The 24,844-nt window shown below is 46.9% G+C and overlaps 1 protein-coding gene across 1 annotated transcript in view; it reads right to left on the reverse strand.

Moving 5' to 3' along the window:
- Window positions 1-24,844, reverse strand: part of LOC137417417 (solute carrier family 25 member 36) — a 36,334-nt gene that overhangs the window by 6,445 nt on the left and 5,045 nt on the right. Inside the window, exons 2-3 of the mRNA XM_068103321.2 lie at window positions 16,558-16,770; window positions 16,338-16,415 (exon numbers count right to left, since the gene is read on the reverse strand). Coding sequence (XP_067959422.1) covers window positions 16,338-16,415; window positions 16,558-16,770 — 291 coding nt within the window. The remainder of the gene's footprint in view (window positions 1-16,337; window positions 16,416-16,557; window positions 16,771-24,844) is intronic.

Raw genomic sequence — 24,844 nt, forward strand, 5'->3', positions numbered from 1 at the left:
AACCTGAACCAGTTCAAGTACAGGGCCATTCTGGAAGAAACATTGCTTCCATTTGCTCGTGTAGCCTTTCGAGGAAATTTTGTCTTCCAAGATGACAATGCATGGCCTCATCGTGCTCGCATGATCCAACATTTTCTTGCTGACCATGGTGTGGAGCATATGGAGTGGCCTGCCATGTCCCCGGATATGAATCCGATAGAGAACTTGTGGGCAGAATTAACGCGTCAAATCGACCACTTGGACCAGCAGCCGACCTCTGTGCGTGAATTGCAGCAGGCTATTGTCACTGCATGGCAAGCGATTCCTGTCCAAACCTTGGCAAATCTCGTGAACAGCATGCCTCAACGTGTACGTGCTCTCCTGAATGCTCGTGGGGGTTATACGACGTACTGAACTGTAATTTTACTGTCCGTAATCCCAGTTGTAATTTAACTTTTGTTTTTGTTAAAAAAAATTTTGGCTAATGTGCAAAATAAAGAAATACTTCTGGAAAACGTACAGAAGTTTAACACAGTACTGTCTGTGAATTGAGTTCAATATCAGTTTACATCACTTTCAAGGATCAATTTATTTGCTTCGAACTGTCAAATGTGGTTTTTGTTTCTTTTAAAGGTCACATTAACAAAATCTAGAATAATTTCAACATAATTCCAATGAACTTTTGGTTCTAAGTCAACTTGAAAAGTAAGTTCACCCCCACAAAAAAAATATTCCATATTAAATGCCAAGTCTGTATATATATGTATATATATATGTATATGTATATATATATATATATATATATATATATATATATATATATATATATATATATATATATATATATATATATATAATCACTTACCTGATATTGAATTGTGTGGTGACCTATTGAAGTATATACAGTCATCCCTCGCTATATCGCGGTTCACTTTTCGCGGCTTCGGTACATCGCGGGTTTTTCTCGCTCGTATATGTAAAATTATATCGCGGATTTTTCGCTATATCGCGGGATTTTGCAGTATAAATGTATTTTTATATACTATTATTTTAAATATTTTTGTGGTAAAATAAGCATTTACTAGCCTAAAAAATTAAAAAACGTAAAAAAATAAGAAAAATACAGTAATTAAAACATATTACAAGAAATAAAATACTGTACATAGTGTACAGTAGAAGAGTAGACAAAGAGACAAAGAGTCGTGCGTATGGAAAACGCAGATGCGGCAGCTTCCACTTGCGCTAGTTACCCACGTAATGGGTAACTGTAATGCTCTTTTTGGCTGTGCAGTACATTCATCATCGTCATCACCTTCATCGTCATTAGTACTGCACAGCTAATTCATCATCATCTTCATCACGCAAGTTGTAGTATTGAAGAGCCGGGGCTCTTGCTTGATACGGACGAAATGACGGGCAAGACACAAACTCGTCCGAGAAGATATTTATTCTCAAAACCAACTCGGGAACACTGAAAAGCCCGTTTATCGGGCTGCATTATAAAGCACAACCAGAAACCGAAAGCCACGCCTCTCAAGCGTGGCGTGCTTCGGCGGTCACGTGATCAACAGGTGTAGCTGATTATACCCGCACGCGCGGCACGCTTTGGCGGTCACGTGACCAGCCACTCTGGCACCGGGGATCCCCGCCGGTGACGTCACCGGCTGGAGCAAGGAGATTCTGATGCTGGTCTTGCTTGGGGAACCCATGGGTCGCTACAGTATCTTCAATCGTGAGTACCCATTAGAATTTTATATGTTGTTAAAATTACATATGTTTAAGAGTGTAAAAAGTGTTTAAGAGTATAGGAAGTGTTTATAAGAGTATGGGAAAGGTTAATAAGAGTGTGGGAAAGGTTAATAAGAGTGTGGGAAAGGTTAATAAGAGTGTGGGGAGGGTCATAAAGCTTTAAAATATATATAAATAATAAAATAAAAATATGGTCGCTACTTCGCCGATTTTCGTCTATCGCGGGGGGTTCTGGAACGTAACCCCCGCGATAAACGAGGGATCACTGTACATACATCGTGAGTGTCGTCCAGCGTGCACAGCTGTAAGAACGAAGGACGGGAACAGTGGTGAGTTTGAGGTGAAGGTGGGAGTGCATCAGGGGTCGGTACAAAGTCCACTACTATTTGCAGCTGTGATGAAGGTGCTGGCTCAGAACGTAATGGAGGGTTTACCGTGGGAGTTGTTGTATGCAGATGATCTGGTGTTTATTGCAGAAAGTATGGATGGACTGAAGGAGAAGGTGAACAAGTGGAAGGAATGTACGGAGACAAAAGGTCTGAAGGTGAATATCGGAAAGACGAAGGTGATGGCAAGTGGTAAAGCATGTGGTGAGCTGGAAAGAACTGGGAAGTGGCCGTGTGCTGTGTGCAGGAAGGGTGTCGGAGTGAATTCGCACAATGTGCGCTGAGTGGGTTCATCAAAAATGTAGTGGTTTGAGAGGGTCATTAACCAGTGTGGCAGCTACATTCAAGTGTAAGGTGTGCACAGACGGAGCTGCAGATGGAGGAAATATTGAGTTGGATCTTGGAGATGGTGTGAAGCTGGAAGGTGTGAAAACATTTTGTGACCGAGACATGCTGAATGGAGAAGGTGGATCAGACTCGGCAACGGTTGCTCGAGTGAGATGTGCATGGAAGAAGTTTCGGGAACTGAGTGGCGTGCTGACGAGGAGGGGAGTGTCATTGAAGCTGAAGGGAAAGGTGTATGCTGCATGTGTGAGAAGTGTTATGATTTATGGGAGCGAGACATGGGTAATGAACGTAGAGCAGCAACGAAGGCTGGAAAGGGTGGAAATGCGAATGGTTCGGTGGATGTGTGGAGTATCGTTGAGAGAGGGGAAGACAAATGATGAATTGCGAAAGATGATGGGAATAGAGCCTGTGATGGATGCTGTGAAGAGAAACAGGTTGAGATGGTTTGGTCATGTGTTGAGGAAGGATGAAAGTGACTGGTTGAGAAGAGTGATGGAAATTAATGTAGAAGGAAGTAGAGGATGGGGAAGACTGAGAAAGACTTGGCCAAAGGTGGTGGAAGAAGAAATGCGGGCAAGGGGGTTAACAAGGAGAGATGCAGAAAATAGGGCAAAATGGAGAAGATTGTCATGGGGACCACAAGGCTAACCCCCGTTCTTGCAGGGAAAATGGCCTTTAAAATGTCTGTTGTAAGTGTCGTTTGTTTAAATCCGACTGTTGTAACCGGTATTGTTCAAACTTTGCAGAGCAATTATGTTCAGTCATCCTTACGTAAACATCACTGTCTGCTAAAATGCCTTTCGGTGGTTGTTGGGCCTCACTAACTGGCATAGCGCTTCCCAAGCTTTCGTGAATCATAAGGTGATGTGTTTTCAAGAACTGCTCAGGAAGTCAGTGTATAGTTTCACAAAAGGTGTCTCGTCATTCTTGTTGACAACAAGGTTTTTTTTTTGTATGCAAGATCGAGGCTCGTGTAAGAGTAAACATTAATGACAAAAAAAACATAAACGGACACATAAAACATAATAAAGGGAGCAGGAGACAAGATGGGGAGAGAGAGGGAAGCACACAAGTACAACAGTAGAGAACAGGGACATCGGAGGGGAGGGGGCGGGGCATGGGAAGGGGAGGGGGGGAGCTGTATAAAACACATGGACACTGCTACAACTTCCAGGAAAGAAGTCGGTATTAAAAAAAAAAAGTGGATCTGGGGTGAATTAACGGGGGTAGAAAATTTCAATGTTTTGGATGGGGGAAGATAAGAGATGGTGGTGAACAGCTGTTTTAAAGAGCTGGAGGGAGGAGTGGGATTGAAGAGAGTGAGGGAGTTTGTTCTAGAGGCGGGAGAAAAGAGGAATGAAAGAGTGAGGTTGGGCAGAGAGTCTTGATTTTGGCAAATTCTTGAAATCTTTCCTTGTTGTTGGCTTTTGTGCTTCATCACTTGTGCAGAGGTGGAATACCCTCCTTTTTTGTGATACCAATACTGTACAGTGATGATTGATGTATGGACTCTGTCGGAAAATAAGGGGTTATTATTTAACGTCCCTCCGAGGGACGGCACACACATTGATGAATCATGCTGCCTGTGAAACATCAGCCTGACAGTTTATACCTGGGTCGGGATTCAAACCCAGGCTGGACAGCTTAGAAGAGAGAGTGTGTTCCTTTAGGCCATCCTGTCAGCCAAAGACTGTTATCACCGATAATTTTTTTTTTATGAGCATGCAGAAATTTGTAATCCAAGATGCGGTTGTTGGAGAAAAGGAAGGATTTAATATAAACTGCAATGATGGATTCCATGACCTAGCTGATGCATTGGAAGCAAGTTCTGTAATTGAGGGAAGGGAGCCAGCCACGATTAAGGGGATCAGTTTTTGCTTCTTATCATGCAATATAGTGATGTTGGTTTATTTCCAAGCAGATGAAAGATGGCCTAGCACAAATGACAGGGGGAAAGTGCAGAGAGAGAGAGCAGCAGAGCAGGATTTTAGGACACATGAGCTGATCTGGTGCCGATTCATCTGATGGTTCATCTGATGCCGTCCGGTCCAGTCAAAGAATCAGTCGAGGGTTGAAAGAACCTGCTCTACCTTCTCAGGTGCAACAACAACAACAACAACAACAACAGGCATTTTAAGGCCATGTTCACTGCTCGAGCAGGGGTTAGCCTTGTGGGCCCCATGACAATCTTCTCCATTTTGCCCTATTTTCTGCATCTACCCTTGTTAACCCCCTTGCCCGCATTTCTTCTTCCACCACCTTTGGCCAAGTCTTTCTCAGTCTTCCCCATCCTCTACTTCCTTCTACATTCATTTCCATCACTCTTCTCAACCAGTCACTTTCATCCTTCCTCAACACATGACCAAACCATCTCAACCTGTTCCTCTTCACAGCATCAATCACAGGCTCTATTCCCATCATCTTTCGCAATTCATCATTTGTCTTCCTCTCTCTCAACGATACTCCACACATCCACCGAACCATTCGCATTTCCACCCTTTCCAGCCTTCGTTGCTGCTCTACGTTCATTACCCATGTCTCGCTCCCATAAATCATAACACTTCTCACACATGCAGCATACACATTTCCCTTCAGCTTCAAAGACACTCCCCTCCTCGTCAGCACGCCACTCACTTCCTGAAACTTCTTCCATGCACATCTCACTCGAGCAACCGTTGCCGAGTCTGATCCACCTTCTACATTCAACATGTCTCCTAGGTAGCAAAATGTTTTCACATCTTCCAGCTTCACACCGTCTCCAAGATCCAACTCAACATTTCCTCCATCTGCAGCTCCCTCTGTGCACACCTTACACTTGAAAGTAGCTGCCACACTGGTTAATGACCCTCTCAGACCACTACATTTTTGATGAACCCACTCAGCGAACACTGTACATTGCATGGAGTTCACTCCGACACCCTTCCTGCACACAGCACATGGCCACTTCCCAGTTCTTTCCACCTCACCACATGCTTTACCACTTGCCATCATCTTCGTTTTTCCGATATCCACCCTCAGACCTTTTGTCTCCATAGATTCCTTCCACTTGTTCATCTTCTCCTTCAGTCCATCCATACTTTCCGCAATCAACACCAGATCATCTGCGTACAACAACTCCCACGGGAAACCCTTCTTTACGTTCCGAGCCAGCACCTCTATCACAGCTACAAATAGTAGTGGACTTAGTACCGACCCCTGATGCACTCCCACCTTCACCTCAAACTCACCACTGTTCCCGTCCTTCGTCCTTGCAGCTGTGCGCGCTCTCTCGTACATTGCCATCTCTATGCTGATCAACCATTCCTCCACTCCTAACTTCCTCAATGCCCATGTCAATACTTTGCGTGGAACCCGATCGAATGCTTTCTCCAGATCAACAAACCCAAGAAACAACTTCTTCCTCTTCTCCATGTACTTCTCCTGCAACTGCCTCACAATAAAAAGCGCGTCTGTCATTCCTCTTCCTGGCGCAAATCCAAACTGCATTTCGTCCATCTTCACTTTCTTCCTTATACTCCGCTCCAACACCCTTTCCAATACCTTCATTCCATGCTGCAATACCTTTATCGCTCGGTACGAGCCACACTCCAGAGGGTCACCTTTCCCCTTGTATAGAGGGACGAGGGTACTCAGTTCCCAATCCACTGGAATGCGGCTTTCTTTCACCACCAGATTACAGAGGGAGACAGCACAGGGGGATAGCACAGGGGGGCCACGAGGGAATGACAGCACAGGGGGACCACGAGGGAATGACAGCACAGGGGGACCACGAGGGAAAGACAGCACAGGGGGACCGCACAAATGATCTTTGTCATTCTCTTCACACCCCAACTTTCCGCTGCCTTCAACATATCTCCCACAACTCCCGTCGGCCCTCCCGCTTTTCTACCCTTCATTGCTTTTATGGTATTCTGTTTGTATTTATATTGTATTGTATTGTATTTTATTGTATTTTTATTGTATTCTATTTGATTTTATTGTATTCTTTACTGTATTCTGTCGTATATTATAACACCTTTTTCTTCTTCTTCTTCTTCTTCTATAAAAGGATGCTTTCAACTTGCTCACCAAATCTATTCATTCCAAAAAAAAATTCCATCTCTTACAGTTCCTCTTTTCTACATTCCCGAAACTCTCCTGCACTCCACCCCTCCTCCAGCGTCCTCAAACGTATTTTTGACTCAAAGGTCACAAGAAACTCATTTTGCAATAAATGTTTGTTTTCCATTAATCGTACACTTTCTAAAATCCAATCTCACCCCTCCCTTCCAAACCTTCCCCATCACCCCTCCCCTCCAAAACTTCCCCATCACCCCTCCCCTCCAAAACTTCCCCATCACCCCTCCCCTCCAAATCTACCCCCTTGCCTCCCCTCCAAATCTTCCCCATCACCCATCTCTTTCAAATCTTCGGCCTTGCCCCTCCCCTCCAAATCTTCCCAATCACCCATCCCTTTCAAATCTTCCCCCTTGCCCCTCCCCTCAAAATCCTTCCCATCACCCATCCCTTTCAAATCTCCCCCCTTGCCCCTTCCCTCCTAAACTCCCCACACACCCCTCCCCTCCGAGACTCTCCCTCACCCCTCCTCCTCAAAGCGTCCTCCCCTCTTCCTCCTTCCAACTTTCACCTTCATCTCCCCCAACCTTCTGCCTCGCTCTTCCCCCTCCTCAAATAACACCTCACTGTGCCTCACCCAATCACCATCAAACCTTTTGTCCGCCCCATCCTTCCCTTTCTCCAAGCTATTCTGAAATCTCTGACACACCTTCAACAGCTCTCCCTATCTCTTCCTCCTCTTCCACATCTTACCCTACCCCTCCCCTTCCCCCTCCCCCCCGTTCTGTATCCGATGCTCCCCCTTCCTCTTCATTAACGGTATGGACCTCAAACATCCAGGGCCGTCGCTCAAACTTGACTGATCTCTCCATACAGGTTGCTTCTGACAAACCAAACGTGATCTGCTTAACAGAAACTTTCCTCCTTCATGATGTCTCTGTTTCCTTGGTAGCTCTCCCAGGTTACTCCCTCCTCCGGTATGATAGACCTGAGCCTCGTCCTGGAGGTGGGGTTGCTATCTTTATAAAAAAACTCCACCTCACTCGCCCTGCACTGCCCTCTCTCCACCTCACCCCCAGGAATACCTCTGGCTACGGCTTCCCGTTCGCTCCCACCTTTTGTTCATATGTGTGTTGTACCGTCCACCAAACAGTGATGACCGCATCTAAATCTCCCTGTCTGACAATATGGACCAACTTCTATCTACCCATCCCAACTCTCTCTTCCTCATATGTGGTGATTTAAATTGTCACCATGCCAGTTGGCTGGGTGTGGGTACCTCTCTCACCAGCCATCGCTCCTCAGCAAAGGACTTCTGCGACTCACTGGGACTGACACAATCTGTCAATTTCCCGACCCGGATCTCAGTCAACGGAGCATCTTCTCTTCTGGACTTGGTTATGACCAACTTCCCTGAAAATGTCTGCTTCTCTTCTTCTGCTCCAATCGGCTCATCTGATCATGTGCTTGTTAAAGTGGACATCTCTGACCATTCTCAGAGAGCCTCCTCAGCGTCGACGAGTCTGGCATTTCACTCAGGCCAACTGGCACGGTCTTCAAGCAGCCATCAATCATCTGGACTGGTCTCCCATCTCTACCGCCTCTGACATCAACTCATCCTGGGAATTCTTCCAAAGTAAATTGCTCTCTCTCATGCACAGATTTATCCCATCTCATCTTCAGTTGTCATACCCTTCCTCCTGTCCATGGTACACGGAATCTTGTGGTGAGGCTGTTGCCCAGAAACAACTTGCCTTCGTCTCCTGGAAAGCAAATCCAACGGAAGGAAATCTTATTTCCTTTCACAAAGCCCGAAACAAGTGTGTGTCCACCCTCAGGAGAGCCAGGAAACAATATCTCTCCGTTCTCAAGACCGAACTCTCTTATCTGTCTCCCTCTTCCAAATCCTGGTGGGGTCTGGTCAAATCTGTTTCTGGTGTTTGTTCCCCCGTCCATCCCCTCCCTCACCTGAAACGGCTACACGGCTGACTCCGCACGTGGAAAAGCTGAATGCCTCAACTCTGTGTTTGCCTCTAAATCTTGTGTCCCAAACCCATCCCTCTCTGCACCCACCATACCCAGTCGTACCCAGTCGCTCCTGGACTCTGTGTCCTTTCCTCCTGACAAGGTGGAAAAGTTTCTGTCAACCCTCGACTCCGATTCTGCAACTGGACCTGACGGCATCAGCCCACGGGTCCTAAAATCCTGTTCTTCCGCTCTTTCACTCCCTCTCTGTTCTCTTCACCCTCTCTTTTGCTCAAGGTCATCTGCCATCTGCTTGGAAATCATTCAACATCACCGCCTTGCACAAAAAAGAGCAAAAAACAGATCCTAGCAACTAGAGACCAATCAGCCTTCTCCCAATTATCAGCAAAGTCATGGAATCCATCATTGCTTCGGATATGAAATCTTTCCTCTTCTCCAATGGCTTGATCTCTGATCATCAATTTGGTTTCAGACCAGGTCACTACTCTGGACATGCTGCTTCTGCTTTCTCAACAATGGATTGAGGTCCTCAATGCCAAACAGGAAATTAGAGCTGTCTCCCTTGACATATCACATTGAGCTGACATTCATTCATTCATTTCCCTTGACATATCACGTGCCTTCGATACGGTCTGGCACCCCACGCTGCTCACAAAATTCTCCTCCTTTGGTATCCATGGAAATCTCCACGCATGGCTGGCGGATTTCCTCTCTAGTCTTAGTCAACGTGTGGCCCTGAATGGGTTTCTCTCATCTCCTCTTCCTGTTCAGTCTGGAATTCCCCAAGGCAGTGTTCTGGGCCTTGTGCTTTTTCTGGTCTTCATCAATGATCTCTCTGACTCTCTTGAAAATCCTCTCTATCTCTTTGCGGATGACTCTGCTCTCTGTCGCTCCATTCCTCATCCCTCAGATCGGCAGTCTGCAGCCTCCTCACTCTCTGCAGACCTGGACAAAATCACAGACTGGGCAAACAAATGGAACATGTCTTTCAATCCTGACAAATCTCACACTTACGATGTCTCTCCGAAAAGACCGACTGGACAACCCTCCCATCCACTTTCTGAATAATTCTCTCCAAGAAGTTCTGTCACTCAAGCTTTTGGGTCTCACTATCTGCCATGACCTTTCCTGGGAAAACCACATTTCAAATCTGGCCTCCAAAGCCAGTCGCCGACTGGGCATCCTCCGTCGTGCGAAGTCCTTCCTTGGCACACCTGAGCTCACCACATACAAGGCTTTCATCCGCAGCTCAATGGAATACTGCTCTCCCCTCTTGGCTGGTGCTCCTGCCTCACACCTAACCCGTCTTCACGCTGTTGAAACCAAAGCGTTCAGAATCATTGGAATCTCCCGCGATGAAGCTAACTCCGAGGGCCTTTCACTCACTCACCGCAGACAGGTTGGTGGTCTTTCCGTCTTCTACCGACTCCTCTCCAGCCTTGCTCCCCCAGCTCTCTCTGGGCTCTGTCCCCCAAATATTCCTGCAGGTCGCACAAGATCTGCCTGCAACCCTCTTATGGTTAAACTGCCAAAATCAAGACTCTCTGCTCACCTTCACTCCTCTTTTCTCCCACCTCTGGAACAAACTCCCTCACTCTCTTCAATCCCACTCCTCCCTCCAGGTCTTTAAAACAGCTGTTCACCACCATTTCTTATCTTCCCCCATTCAAAACCTTGATCTTTTCTACCCCCACTAATTTCACCCCGAATCCACTTTTTTGAAATACCAACTTCTTTCCTGGAGGTCCTTGGTGTCCTTGTGTTTTATACTTCTCCCACCCCCCTCCCCCTTCCCACGCCTCCTCCTCAAAGCCCTCTCCCTCCCACACATCTCCCGATGTCCCTGCTCTCAAATGTGTTTGTGTGCTTCCCCTTCTCTCCCCATCTTGTCTACCGCTCCCTCTTTTTATAATTTATATATTTTGTTTGTCTGATTTGTTTGTGTGATAAATGTTAGCTCTTTCACGAGCCTCGATTCTGTATACAAAAAAACTATTAAAAAAAAAAAAATTGCTTCGTCAACTTCCTTCTCAGTTATCTTCACTGCCGTTCCTAAAACTGGATTACTCTCTATGTTGCCATCCCATTCATTCTCTGCATTCAACAGCATTTCCATTTATCTCTTCCATCTTTCTTGAATTCCATCTGGGTCCACAATGATTTGTCCCACTTCGTCCTTCAAGCAACTCACCCCCATCACATCGCACCTCGCTTTCGCTATCTCCTTTGCAATCCTGAATACCGCTCTGACCCTCTTCCGAATCCAAGCGTTCTCCAAAAAATTTCCTATCTATTTCTTCGCAGCCTTCTAACTTTCATGCTCTGCCTTTTCTGCCTCTGTACCCTTCGCCTTCTGCCACTCCTTGAACTTCTCAGGTGCAAAAGACAGAATTCAGGAGCAGTTTGGTGTGACGGGGAAGGATGGGTACCCGAGGGTGAGATGTTGGGGACACAAGATTTGGAAGCAAACACTGAATTGAGGCATTCGGCTTTCTCGTGAGCAGTCAACTGTGGTGTCATTTGAAGTGACAGAAGGGATGAAAGGAGGGCATACACCAGAGGCAGCCTTAACAAGATACCACCATGTTTTAGAGGAGGCAGAAAAGTTTGAAAGTTCAGTCTTGAGATTGGACAGATGTTGTTTTCTGGCTCTCCTGAGAGTGGTCACACACGTCTTGTGGACTTTTTGGAATGCACCGAGATTGTCTTCAGTCAGACTTGCCTTCCAGGAAGAGATGGCAAGTTGTTTCAGAGTAACTGCCTCACCATATGATTCAGTGTACTATGGGTGGGAAGAAGGGTAGGATAATTGAAGACGAGATGGGATGATTGAAGATGAGCTCACAAGAGTAAACTTAGTCATCACCAAGTCCAGAATGGAGGATTTGGCAGTGGGAGAAATCTGAGAGAGAATGTTCACAGACAGTCATTCCCATGGAGTCACAGAAGTCCTTTGCTGAAGTGCCAAGACTGGTGAGAAGCGTACCAATTTAAATCGCCACATAACTTCCGGGTCATTCGCCTAGCAGGCTGAGCTGAGTCGGTCGTCCTGTGTATTTGATTGATTCTGTTGGATTTAGCGTGTGCTGTCGTGTTGTGCTTTGTGTGAATGATTGTGATGGATCCCTGTTTCGTTTCCTGGCTTTTGGCGGCGTGTCTGCCCGGGAGATTTGCAGTACTTTGGTTTTTACTCGCCACACAGTTGAAAATTTTGAACTGCAAGTACCCGCCATGTTTTTTCGTTGAGCCTCACGCGGCCCTGGTGTGCGCCTCTCAACAAGACAGTTCTTTACCCCGTCTCGCCCTATCACCCGCCCCATCGCCCGCCCCATCGCACGCCCCATCGCACGCCCCACCTCTGCACACACCGCTGCATGTACCGAGCTCGACTATCCGCTCTAACTCCTCTATCCCGAGGCCTATTCGCTACACTCGGCAAAAACTTTTGTCTTTAAACAACACCACTCGATTGACTCCTGGACTCGTGTCAGGCCTCAGAGAACTTGAAATCGGCGTTGGTCTCCCGAGAAAACGCACAAAGCGAGGCGGGAGGAGAAAGCAGAGAAAAATACCGATTGCGATTTCTCTTCGCGACCAGTGATGGCCCGGCCCACATTTTAATAATTCCTGCGAAAACGTGTCCCCTGTCAACTTCAATAACCTCATCTATCCCTGTAGAACATACACAGCACCAAAACAACACCGTTCTGACCTGTATCTCGCCTTATTCAACGCTCAGTCTGTAAGTAGTCCTGACAAGCGAACCGAAATTACCTCTTTTATTCAAGATAACGATATCGACATGCTTTTTCTGACCGAAACTTGGCTCCGACCCAGTGGCGACGAAGCGAGGTGTGCTGATCTCACCCCACCTGGATACACCCTGCAGTCATTTCCTCGCTCCTCCAGGGGTGGGGGCGTGGCTGTTATTTACAGAGACAACTTCTCTCCCTTTGTCTCCTTCACCACGACTTTTTCGTTCGACCATTCATCCTACGAGCTAGCCCATATCACCTTCACTCTGTCAGAAAACACTCTTCATTTCTTCTGCCTCTACCGACTTCCACCTAACCGGAAAAACAAGCTTACTGACTCTATGTTCGTGACCCAGCTTCCTAATATGCTCGACCACTGCAATACTCTTCCTGGTTTCGTCTTGATTCTTGGAGATTTCAACGTCCACAACGACCAACCACAACATCCTCTCACTTCAAAGATCATTGACCTCCTTTCTACTTTTAGTCTGTCTCAGTCCGTCTCCCAACCTACACACGTTAAAGGACACATCCTGGATTGGTTAGTGCACAGATGCAATGATCAGTTGGTGCAGTCCACGTCAGTGACCTGTGCTATCACCTCAGACCACTTCTGTGTCACCAGCCACCTGAGTATTGCTGTTCCTTGTCTTCAGCCCACCTTCATCACTGCCCGCAACATTCGTGCCATCGACCTTTCCGCCTTTAAAGAGGACCTTCAAACCCGTCTCTCTGGCCGTTCCTATGTCACTGCAGAAGACCTCGACTGTTGCCTCCGCACAGCGTTGGACTGTCATGCTCCAGCGACACGGCACGCCGTTCCCAGACGCAGGAGTACTCCGTGGTTCAGCGCAGTCAGCGACAAAGTCAGGGCTGCCAAAAAGGAATGACGACGTGCTGAGAGACAGTGGCTGAAGACTAGCCTCACAGTCCATAAACAGTTGTATAACATAGCTAAAAGACTAGTCATAAAAATCATTCTGAAAGCAAAAACGTCATATATTTCTGATCGGATTACTAGGAGCTCCTCCTGCAAGCAACTGTTCAGCATGACCAACCGCCTGTTTGCCACCAAAAATAAATCCGTTCTTCCCACTGTGTTTCCTCAAAACGAACTACCCCAACGCTTCCTGCATTTCTTTCACAATACAATTCAGTCAATAAGAAACAATCTTGACAAGCAGTCACTCCTTTCCTTCGATGATGCTGAACATTGCTTTCACGGATGACCTCTTAGTTCGTTTACTCCTGTTACTGAGGAAATTGTCAAATGTACAATCCTTAAGTCAAACACAAAAACATGTGATCTTGACCCCCTTCCCACCGATTTGTTTATTGAGTGTTTGGACACCCTCCTCCCATTTATTACTGCAGTTATCAATGATTCTCTGACTACGGGTTCATTTCCGCTTCTCTTTAAACAAGCTCTTGTTAAACCACTTCTTAAAAAGCCCACCCTTGACCTTAACGACATGAAAAATTACCGTCCTATCTCCAACCTGTCTTTCCTGTCAAAGATCACAGAAAGAATTGTGCTATCACAGATGAATGACCATCTAGTTTCAAATAATCTTTTCAATTCTCGCCAGTCAGCATATAGACCAGGCCATAGCACCGAGACCGCTCTCCTAAGAATAACCAATGATCTTCTGACCTCTCTTGACTGTGGTAAGGTTTCCGTTCTTGCTCTTTTGGACTTGTCTGCCGCCTTTGACACGATTGACCATAGTCTTAATTCGTCGTCTTGAAATCACATTTGGTAGAAATGGTACTCCCCTTTCTTGGCTGATGTCCTATCTTAATGATAGAGTGCAAACAGTTGTTGTCAATGGCCAGAAATCAGCCCCTTCTCCGCTTTCCTTTGGCGTTCCCCAGGGCTCAGTCCTGGGACCTATCCTCTTTCTTTTGTACACTCAGCCTCTATTTGATCTTGTTGCCAGACATTCAGTTGATCACCACGCCTTTGCAGATGACAATCAGCTGTACAAAGGAAGCACGATTCAACAAATCGTGCCCACTGTTGAAGTGTTAGAAGGCTGTATTGCCGACGTGAAGGCGTGGATGACCCAAAACAAACTTCAGCTGAACGATGCCAAAACAGAGTCTATGATTGTAAGATCGCACAGATGTCCTCTACAATGTTCACTTCCTACCACTATTCATGTTGGTGAAACCGATGTAAACTTTGTTTCGTCGGCCAAGAACCTTGGTGTGGTTTTCGACTGTAACATGACATTTTCCAAGCAAGTACTTCAAACTTGCAAATCAGCATACTTTCAGCTGCGAAAGATCGCATCCATTCGCCACTTTCTTACTCCTCAAGCTGCTCTAACTCTGGTCTGTGCCCTTGTCCTCCCAAGGCTAGACTATTGTAATTCTTTGTATGCTGGCTGCCCTCAGTTTCTCTTGGATAAGTTACAAAAGGTTCAAAACTCTGCCGCTCGTCTTGTCTGTAAGGCGAAGAAGTCTGACCGTGTTACTCCGCTTCTTGAATCTTCACACTGGCTGCCTGTCTCTGCTCGTGTGCAATACAAAATTTGCACACTATGTTATAAATCATTGTGTGGAGTGGGACCTCACTATCTCTCTGATTTGCTCACTCTCTATGAACCTCGGCGACGGCTTCGTTCAAGCGACGACTCTATGACCTTAGAGCCGCCGCGCACCAGCACCAAGTCGTTTGGCGAGAAATCCTTTTCCTTTGCTGCACCTCTGCTCTGGAATGACTTGCCTTCCTCTGTTCGACATGTTGACTCTCTTCCTGCCTTTAAAACCTCCCTCAAAACCTATCTGTTTCACAAGTCTTTCAAAGTCTAAGTCCTGTTTTCCCTTTGGTTTGAGGTGGGACAGAGATCGAGAGTATGTCTGTGGACATGTGCGGGGGAGGGAGGGGAGGAGGAAGGGGAGTACACATCTGTGGGTTTTGAATGGGGAGGGAGAGGAATAGGGCAAGAGTGAAGGTGTGTCTGTGTGTGTGTATGTTTGTGTGTGTGTGTGCAGTGTGTGTGCGTTCGCATGATAATGTAAAGCGCCATGAGGGTAGTTTACTCTGCTTGATGGGGCTATATAAGACTCCTTTATTATTATCATTATTATTATTATTATTATATGAGGAAGAGTGGGTTGGGATGGGTGGTCAAAAGTTTGTCCATATTATCTGAGAGATGTCACTATGATGTTTGTTTCTTCCCCTCCACGGCCAAACCCTGGAACCCTTTACCTTCCCATGTCTTTCCAAACACTTACGACCTTCCCCTTTTCAAAAAGCAGATTTTTTTACTTCCTCAAAAACTCTTCGATTATTCTCTCTTTCTTCACTTTTCGATCAATGCAGTTCTTTTATTTAAAGCCTGGCCTCCATGAGGACTCATTGTCTGTGACTGGAGCCTTCAACATTAATAAGAAAAAAGATGGAGTTGTTACTGCTAGCATGACAGTACATCCCATAGATGAGCAAGACATGGGAGCGGAAGGGAAGTCGCAGCCAGAGGTGCTCAGGTGTGGGTGTGGTTCAGGCCTATCAAATTGGAGGAGTCGGGGATGTCGTGTGGGAGGAAGGATTCTGTTGAACAGATGATGTCTGGCTTATCATCAGCGGCATAGATTAAGAGATGTCAGGTGAGAGTGGAGACCTTGGATGTTTGAGGTTGAAGTTAGAGATGGGGAGAGGCGTTGTGATGGTGCAGGATGGGGGGAGGCTTTGCGAGGGCAAGGGAGGGGGGAGGGGGGGGGGGCAATGCACTTTTAGAAAAAAAACAAAGTGCTTTTAGGAGGTGTATAAACTATATTTGATGTGGCTGTGCAAATTTATAAAGGAAGTGAGTTCCATAATCAAGAAACACATTTGAAGGATGCCTGATCTCTGAAGGTTTTAATCCTCATAAGAGGAAGTACCAAGGAATTCCTGCTGTTGATCGTACATTTCTTATAGGAGTACAAGGCGTAATGAGGTCAGAAATGAATGCAGGAACCAATTTATGTTTCGCTTTAAAGTACCATCACGAGCAAACAAAGCTTTTTAAATATTAACAGCAGCAGTTAATAATCGGAATTGAATTTACTGCTTAATGTTCTTTACCGAGAGGGAGCCATGCCGACGAGGTTCGGACCCAGGCCTCGAAACAGTGATCGCATCCCCTCTTTCTCCACAATAGTCCTGGAAAAGCAGAAAGATGTCCATTTTCTGTGCAAATGTCATGGAATCTGTCTTCATACTGACTGAGGGGGGTATGCACAGCAAGGAAGTTGAAGGTATAACAAGGATGCAACGTGGACAGTGAGGGGCGCTCGCTACGTACTGAAGACATCGCAGCAAACTCGGCGGTGTCTGGGGCACATGCCCCTGAACGAGCCGTACGGTGCTCCCATCGACCGGCACAACGTTTGAGATGAGTGAGGTAGAATGGCAGGTGTCCCATGGCCGAATCCCAGCCAAAGAACCAGATGACTGCAAACGAGTTTTAACAACGTCCAGAGGGCAAGTGACGATGGCACCAACTGCTCCACCACACCTAAACAAGAGTGAGGAAATGCAAAATGGCTGACTTATGACAGTTGTTTGTTACGTATTTCAAAGTACGACAGTAATAAAAATGTTTTTCACATTTATTACGCTTTTGTGAAAAACTACAAGGTAAAATTTTATCTTGAGAGTGCAAATTATTTGAGAAGGCATTCGCCAAAATGTTGCGATTGCTGCTTTTTGAGCGGATGAGACTCACTTTTCTACTTATGCAGTACGGTTTCTCACCGGATGTTCTGTTATTGAGGAACTCTATTAAGACGAAAATACTCTCTCCAAACTATACAAATCTATCGACACTTTAAGGAGGGGAGGGGATGAGGAGGTGTGAGGGGTGAGTATTCTATGCGATCCTCTCCGCCTCTCCCCTGTGTGCGATCCTCTCCGCCTCTCCCCTGTGTGCGATCCTCTCCGCCTTTCCCCTGTGTGCGATCCTCTCCGCCTTTCCCCTGTGTGCGATCCTCTCCGCCTTTCCCCTGTGTGCGATCCTCTCCGCCTCTCCCCTGAGCGCGATCCTCTCCGCCTCCCTCCTGTGCGCGACCCTCTCCGCCTCTCCCCTGTGTGCGACCCTCTCCGCCTCTCCCCTGTGCGCGACCCTCTCCGCCTCTCCCCTGTGCGCGACCCTCTCCGCCTCTCCCCTGTGCGCGACCCTCTCCGCCTCTCCCCTGTGCGCGACCCTCTCCGCCTCTCCCCTGTGCGCGACCCTCTCCGCCTCTCCCCTGTGCGTGACCCTCTCCGCCTCTCCCCTGTGCGCGACCCTCTCCGCCTCTCCCCTGTGCGCGACCCTCTCCGCCTCTCCCCTGTGCGCGACCCTCTCCGCCTCTCCCCTGTGCGCGACCCTCTCCGCCTCTCCCCTGTGCGCGACCCTCTCCGCCTCTCCCCTGTGCGTGACCCTCTCCGCCTCTCCCCTGTGCGCGACCCTCTCCGCCTCTCCCCTGTGCGCGACCCTCTCCGCCTCTCCCCTGTGCGCGATCCCCTCCGCCTCTCCCCTGTGCGCGATCCCCTCCGCCTCTCCCCTGTGCGCGATCCCCTCCGCCTCTCCCCTGTGCGCGATCCCCTCCGCCTCTCCCCTGTGCGCGATCCCCTCCGCCTCTCCCCTGTGCGCGATCCCCTCCGCCTCTCCCCTGTGCGCGATCCCCTCCGCCTCTCCCCTGTGCGCGATCCTCTCCCCCTCTACCGTGTGTGCGATCCTCTCCCCCTCTACCATGTGTGCGATCCTCTCCCCCTCTACCCTGTGTGTGAGGATTTGAGCTCTTGAAGTCACATTTTACAGTGCATTCAGAAAGTATTCAAACCCCTTCACTTTTTTCACATTTTGTGACGTTGCAGCCTTTTGCTGAAATCGTTTAAATTCATTTTTTCCCTCATCAATCTACACTCAATACCCCATCATGACAAAGAGAAAACAGGATTTTAGAAAGTTTTGCAAATTTATTAAAAAGAAAAAACTGAAATATCACATTTACATAAGTATTCAGACCCTTTGCTATGACACTTCAAATTTAGCTCAGGTGCCTCCAATTTCTCTTGATCATCTTTGAGATGTTTCTACACCTTGATTGGAGTCTTGTTTCTCACAAACAAGGCTTGTTTCCCACAGAATCTTGTTTCTCACAGAATCTTGTTTCTCACAGTCTGAGAGTCCTTTAGGTGCTTTTTTGCAAACTCCAAGCGGACTATCAAGTGTCTTTCACTGAGGAGAGGCTTCCGTCTGGCCACTCTGCCATAAAGCCCAGATCGGTGGAGTGTTGCAGTGATGGCTGTCCTTCTGGAAGTTTCTCCCATCTCCACACAGGATCTCCGGAGCTCAGCCAGAGTGACCATCGGGTTCTTGGTCACCTCTCTTACCAAGGCCCTTCTCCCCCGATTGCTCAGTTTGGCCGGGCGGCCAGCTCTAGAAAGAGTCCTGGTTGTTCCAAACTTCTTCCATTTAAGAATTATGGAGGCCACTGTGCTCTTGGGAACCTTCAATGCAGCAGAGATTTTTTTGTGGGCTTCCCCAGATCTGTTCCTCGACACAATCCTGTCTCTGAGCTCTGCAGGCAGTTCCTTCGACCTCATGGCTTGGTTTTTGCTCTGATGTGCATTGTCAGCTGTGAGACCTTATATAGACAGGTGTGTGCCTTTCCAAATCAAGTCCAATCAATTGAATTTACCACAGGTGGACTCCAGTCAAGGTGTAGAAACATCTCAAAGATGATCAAGAGAAATTGGAGGCACCTGAGATAAATTTGAAGTGTCATAGCAAAGGGTCTGAATACTTATGTAAATGTGATATTTCAGTTTTTTCTTTTTAATAAATTTGCAAAACTTTCTAAAATCCCGTTTTCTCTTTGTCATTATGGGGTATTGAGTGTAGATTGAACAGGAAAAAATGAATTTAAACGATTTCAGCATAAGGCTGCAACATAACAAAATGTGAAAAAAGTGAAGGGGTCTGAATACTTTCTGAATGCACTGTACATTACGTAGAATTATACATTACAAACTATTTCCCACGTGCATGCACATGCATTCACATGTTATCAGAAGTAAATAAATTATGTAGATTACATCATTTCTGGATCTGATGAATTGCCAGTAACCAATTTGTAAAACTATGTGCAGCATCTAACTCAAGATGTCCAAATGTCACACACGTTTATTTATGCCAGTAGGTTTCCCACGGGTGCCCCTCTAGTATATATGCAATAAGCTAATGCTGTCTGTCTGTCTGTCCCACCCTGAAACACAGAAATGCTTCCAAGAGAAAAAATATATTATGCCAAAGTTGCTTCAAATTAATCCAAATTTACAGGAAAATTATAATTTCTTTCAATCAAATAAAAATTGAACCTGAGCAGCATAAGCAACACACCGCTGCCTCGTTCCCTCCCGAAAGATTTGCCTTTTTTTTGCTGTAAAAAAAAAAAATACAATATATAACCTCTGATCTTTGAGCTCTTTCAAACAGTGCAATAAACAAAAGGCTTCCTTTTTTTCTTCTGAATATCGTGGTATTTGTACCATCCGGGCGTCTGCTAGCCATCCTATTATCACTTTACAGTTGGTCACTGGCTTTGACACAATACTTTTTTTAAATATGGATCCTAGACATCAACAAGCGTTACGCCTAGGTCCCCCGTCGGGGAAGTGATGTGAGTTGACAAAGTGGAAGACGCAGAAAACATGCTATGATATGATATTTCACTCACAAGGTTCAGACATACATGGAGGCGGCCATCTTGGATTTTGACGTGGCGACCCAATTTTCAATAGCTTTCTTCCTTGTGCCTAGATACACCCAAACACTAGATTAGAAGTTGGTACTTCGCTTATTTTTCAAGATATTTCGCTCACAAGGTTCAGACATATATATATATGGTGGCGGCCATCTTGGATTTTAACGTGGCGACCCAATTTACAAGTGTTCTTCCTTATAGTGGGGCAACTTAGCATAACAATTGTGCATTTTGTGAGGAAAGCACCAAATTTGGCACACTAGTAGACTATCATATTATGAAAAGATCTGGATATTGGGCCATCTCAGATTCAGGGATTTGATTTTTGCAAGATTTCGATTTGATTGGGATCGAAGAGAACACCTTCTTCGTCTTCTGTACAGTGAAGTTGCCAGCCCTGAATTCTCTGGCTACATCTGGGTGCTTCATTGAGAGTGCAACCATGTCCCTCAGGTGAACAGGGACCCACCTGGCATAGTGTGTGTGGTCTAAGGCATGGAACCATGGGACCAGTTCCGTCAGGGCATCAAGGTACATCGTGAATGAAGCCTGCCGCAGAGAACGCACGTAGACCAGTACCAACATCTCTAGTTCCAGCACAGTTGCCCAGTACTGAAAGTTGGGAATGTCTTCTCCTCTCTGGTGGCACCAGTCTTCGAACTCAGGCAGGTCTTCTGCATCATCAGCATATGTCATACAGTGGCGTTCATACGCACGGTGTTGCAGGATGTGCAGTGCCGCTGCAGTGATTTGATGAGCTCTTCTTGTGCGGGTGACGTGGGCAGCTCGCAGGAAGGAGTCAGCCATCCCTGGCGTTGCAATCTCAGCTTGCAAATCTGCAAAATCTGCAAATCTTGCAAAAATCAAATCTCTGAATCTGAGATGGCCCAATATCCAGATCTTTTCATAATATGATAGTCGACTAGTGTGCCAAATTTGGTGCTTTCCTCACAAAATGCACAATTGTTATGCTATATTTAGCTTAGCTGCCAGACTATTATGCCGAGATACACCCACACACCAAATTAGAAGTTGGTACTTCGCTTATTTTTCAAGATATTCATCTCACAAGGTTCAGACATACATGGCGGCGGCCATCTTGGATTTTGACGTGGCGACCCAATTTTCAATAGCGTTCTTCCTTATGCCTAGATACACCCACTCACCAGATTAGAAGTTGGTACTTCGCTTATTTTTCAAGATATTCAGCTCACAAGGTTCAGACATACATGGCATCAGACATACATGGTGGCGGCCATCTTGGATTTTGACGTGTGTTGCACCCACACACCAAATTCGAATGCGGTCCTTCGCTTACGCACGCCCGCACACACACACGCACGGACGGACGGACACACGGACGGAGAGGAAAACCAAAGTCCCCCTTTCGCTCCGCTGTGCGACGGGGGACAAAAAGAGATATATATATTGTTGCGGATCTCTGCGCCGGCCTTTTCCTCTTACCAAGGTGGGATTAGTCCCCTTGTCTTTGACTGACCGACGGGACCCGGGACCTATGACATCCTTCCCGGACAGCACGAAATAGGGTTTTAGGACTAAGAACTCGCTATTACCTAATTACTCGCGCTGCCCAGAAACGAGGAAATAAGCCCCGCACGAATCACGGGTGTTGGTGGATACTCCGAGCGGTAGCGAACCCGTGATCCGAGCCGTTATCAAGGACTAGACCCCGATCCAAGCGGTTCTTATTCGTGCCACGCTTACTCAATGGAGAAATCACAGAAGCGGTCGAATTGGGAAGAAAAGGAATAACAAGATTTATTCACACTATGTACAATGGTGAGAAGGAGAAGACACAATGCAGCCTTAATAACAGTCTTAACTTAATACCCAAGACAAACGGGCCTGTCTCACACACAGACATTCACACGGGGATTGCAGATGAAAATCAGGACGTCCAGGGATGGCGTCCGGGCAGCTCTCTCTCCGGTCCCCAGCTCGTACCGCGAAGACGGATAGTAGAGACGGCAGCAGCTCTCCGCTTGTCGTTGGCGCACACGGGATAACACGGGGCGAATGGTAGGGGCTGGGCTCTGGCGGTTACACTGGCGGCTATTGCCGCGTTCACTCGCGTGGCTGCGTACGTAATAGTTCAATACAGCGCTAAGCCTCGAAGTGTTCACACAATGAAGTGCTCTCAACCAGCCCTCTTCTCTTGTGCAAGTCCTCACTGCAGTCCTCACTGCAGTCCTCTCGATACAGTTCCTTCCCGTCGTGCATAGGTTCTCTGGCAAGTACTTTCATGAGAGTCCTTTGCTTCAGTCCTGACAAAGTCCTGTTTAAGGGCTTTGTGCGAAGGCTTTTATATCCACGCCCCGCGAACCTTCTAGCACTTGCTAGGCGCCCTTACCACGCCATTCCCTTCAGAGCCCTGGTTGGCTGGTGGCCATTACCGCCATCGCCTCTGATGTGCTCCTTGACGCCGCCCCACCCCGACCCCGCGCTCCCTCTTCTCAGGCCTACCTCGTGTTACTTGACTAGTTCGAGCGAACAAACGGCAGCGAATGCTGCTGGCAGCCAAAGCGTAACAGAATTGAGGGATCAGCCAAATGGGGCGTGGGATCAATTATGCTCATAGATGGAATTGAAGGGTGGAGCAAAAATGAAGGGACCCAAACTCATGGCTTTGCACAACGCAGATATTACTAGGGAAATGGCCTATACTCACACATACTATGACATAACTAATACTCTAAGTGGGCCTATGTGTTGCTTGTGGCCTAACTATGGGGGGCAAACCTTTAGCCTTTAATGATGTCATATGTACAAATCTCAAAACCGTAGCAATATATATGTATATATATATATGTATATATATATATGTATATATCTATATATATATATATCTATATATATATCTATATATATATCTATATATATATATATATATATATATATATATATATATATATATCTATATATACATCTATATATCTATATATCTATATATCTATATATCTATATATCTATATATATATATATATATATATATATATATATATATATATATATATATATATATATATATATATAATGTTGCGGTTTTGTGGTTTTATAATAAAGGTTAATTTCCCCTCCTAGTTAGTTACACTACAACATGTAGCCTCGTTTAAGCTCAGTTATTTCTTAGTAAATGTAAGCGTAGACCTTTCCTGTGTTAGTTTTGCGTTGAGTGGGATTATGAAAATTAGGTGCCCTTATGATGCTCCGATGCTTTTGGTGCGAAATGCCACGAGGCAGGCCTGAACAAGTCAACCAAGGCCGAAGGAAGGCGGAGGAGGAGCTAACGGTAAGCGCGAGCTGCCAATCAGGGCTCGAGGGGAGTGACTTACCACTGCGGCAAAAGGCGGGGTTTGGAACTTTTGAGTCGGGCTAGGGCGGGGCGATATTATCCTGTGCCCAGAGCCCCCCACCTCAGTTATGAGATGAGCGCAGGGCAAGTCAGACCAGTTACGAGATCGGAGTTGTGAGAATACGGCAGTTCAGTTGAGTTGAGCATCACCCCGTTGTATACGACCTTGCCCTGCTCCCCGCGCTCCGCGCAGTATTAATCGCGCTGTAAAGACGACCCGTGCCGGGCCAGACGCGCGTATTTCCTTCTGCCTGCCTTTGCCGATATACGCGCCGCGAGGATTTTCCCGCCTGCCTGCTTTCGCCGGGATACGTGCTGTGACCGCCAGAGGGCCACGCTGGGTGAGCTGTTCCTGGAGCGACCGAAGCAGGCACGTTCGGCGCGCGAACATTCTCCTTCCATTTCCACGTGTGAGTGACCGGGCCCGTGTCTGGGCAAAGTAAGATTGATTAAGTCTGCCCTGTGTCCCTTTTCTTCTACCAAATCCCTGTAAATAGTGTAAATAAACCTGTTATTCCTTCTGATTCGACAGTCTTGTGTTTTCCATCATTGACCTCGCATGGTATGAATTAGATCGCTCTGACCGGGTTCTATAGCAAGGTAACAGCACGAGTCACGTGGTCCGCCATCTGCTCGGGTGTACTCAATCACGCGTGGTTCGTGCGAGACTCGATCCCCGCTTCCGCTGCGGCGTGTGTACTCAAGGTACGCGTGAAATTGTCCCGAAACTTTTCCACGTCTGCCCGGAAGTGGCGACTCAGTCTCGCGGTTTTGAAGACCCAGAGAGAAAAAGGGGCTTAATCTCCCCTTTGTAAGGGAACGGGCTTCGAAAAACCACAACAATTTGGTAGTCAGGAGTGGGATTTGGAACCCATAAATAAATTTTGGACACCAAATTGCACATATTGGCAGCACCAATTTGGGGTCAGTGGAGTGGGATTTCAACCTTAGCAAAAAATTTGTTTGGACGAATTGGCTCCAAATTACGAGCGAACGAAATTTAGTTGTAAAATCCAAATTGTATTCGTACCAAGGCTGGCCAAGGCGGTCGAATGCCGGTGGGATAGTAGAGGTAGAATTGATGACCCAGGACCCACAGCCGGGACAGTTGGTAGTGGAAGCAGAAAAGGGTGCGGCAGCTGGTAACAAAAATGGCGGCGCCTCGCAGGTGGCGGCGAGGGCAGAGCCCACTGTGCAAGTGGGGGTTATGGACGAGCAAGCATTCATGACTCAACTGTTAGCGCTCATGAAAGAGTGGAGTTGTGATATGAAAGAAATGGGGGATCGATTGGCTAATCGAATGGATGCCGAGTGGGACAAATACACCCGGGAATTAAAAGAAATGGGGGACAAATCCACCCGGGAATTGGAAAAAATGAGGGTGGCGTCGAATAAAGAAATAAAACAAACAGGGGAGGACATTGGGCGCAGGTCGAGCGGGAAGGTAGCAGTGGTACGCGACGGGGTGA

Source organism: Myxine glutinosa, chromosome 6, assembly GCF_964187855.1.
Source record: "Myxine glutinosa chromosome 6, kmMyxGlut1.1, whole genome shotgun sequence".
Lineage (NCBI taxonomy): Eukaryota > Metazoa > Chordata > Myxini > Myxiniformes > Myxinidae > Myxine > Myxine glutinosa.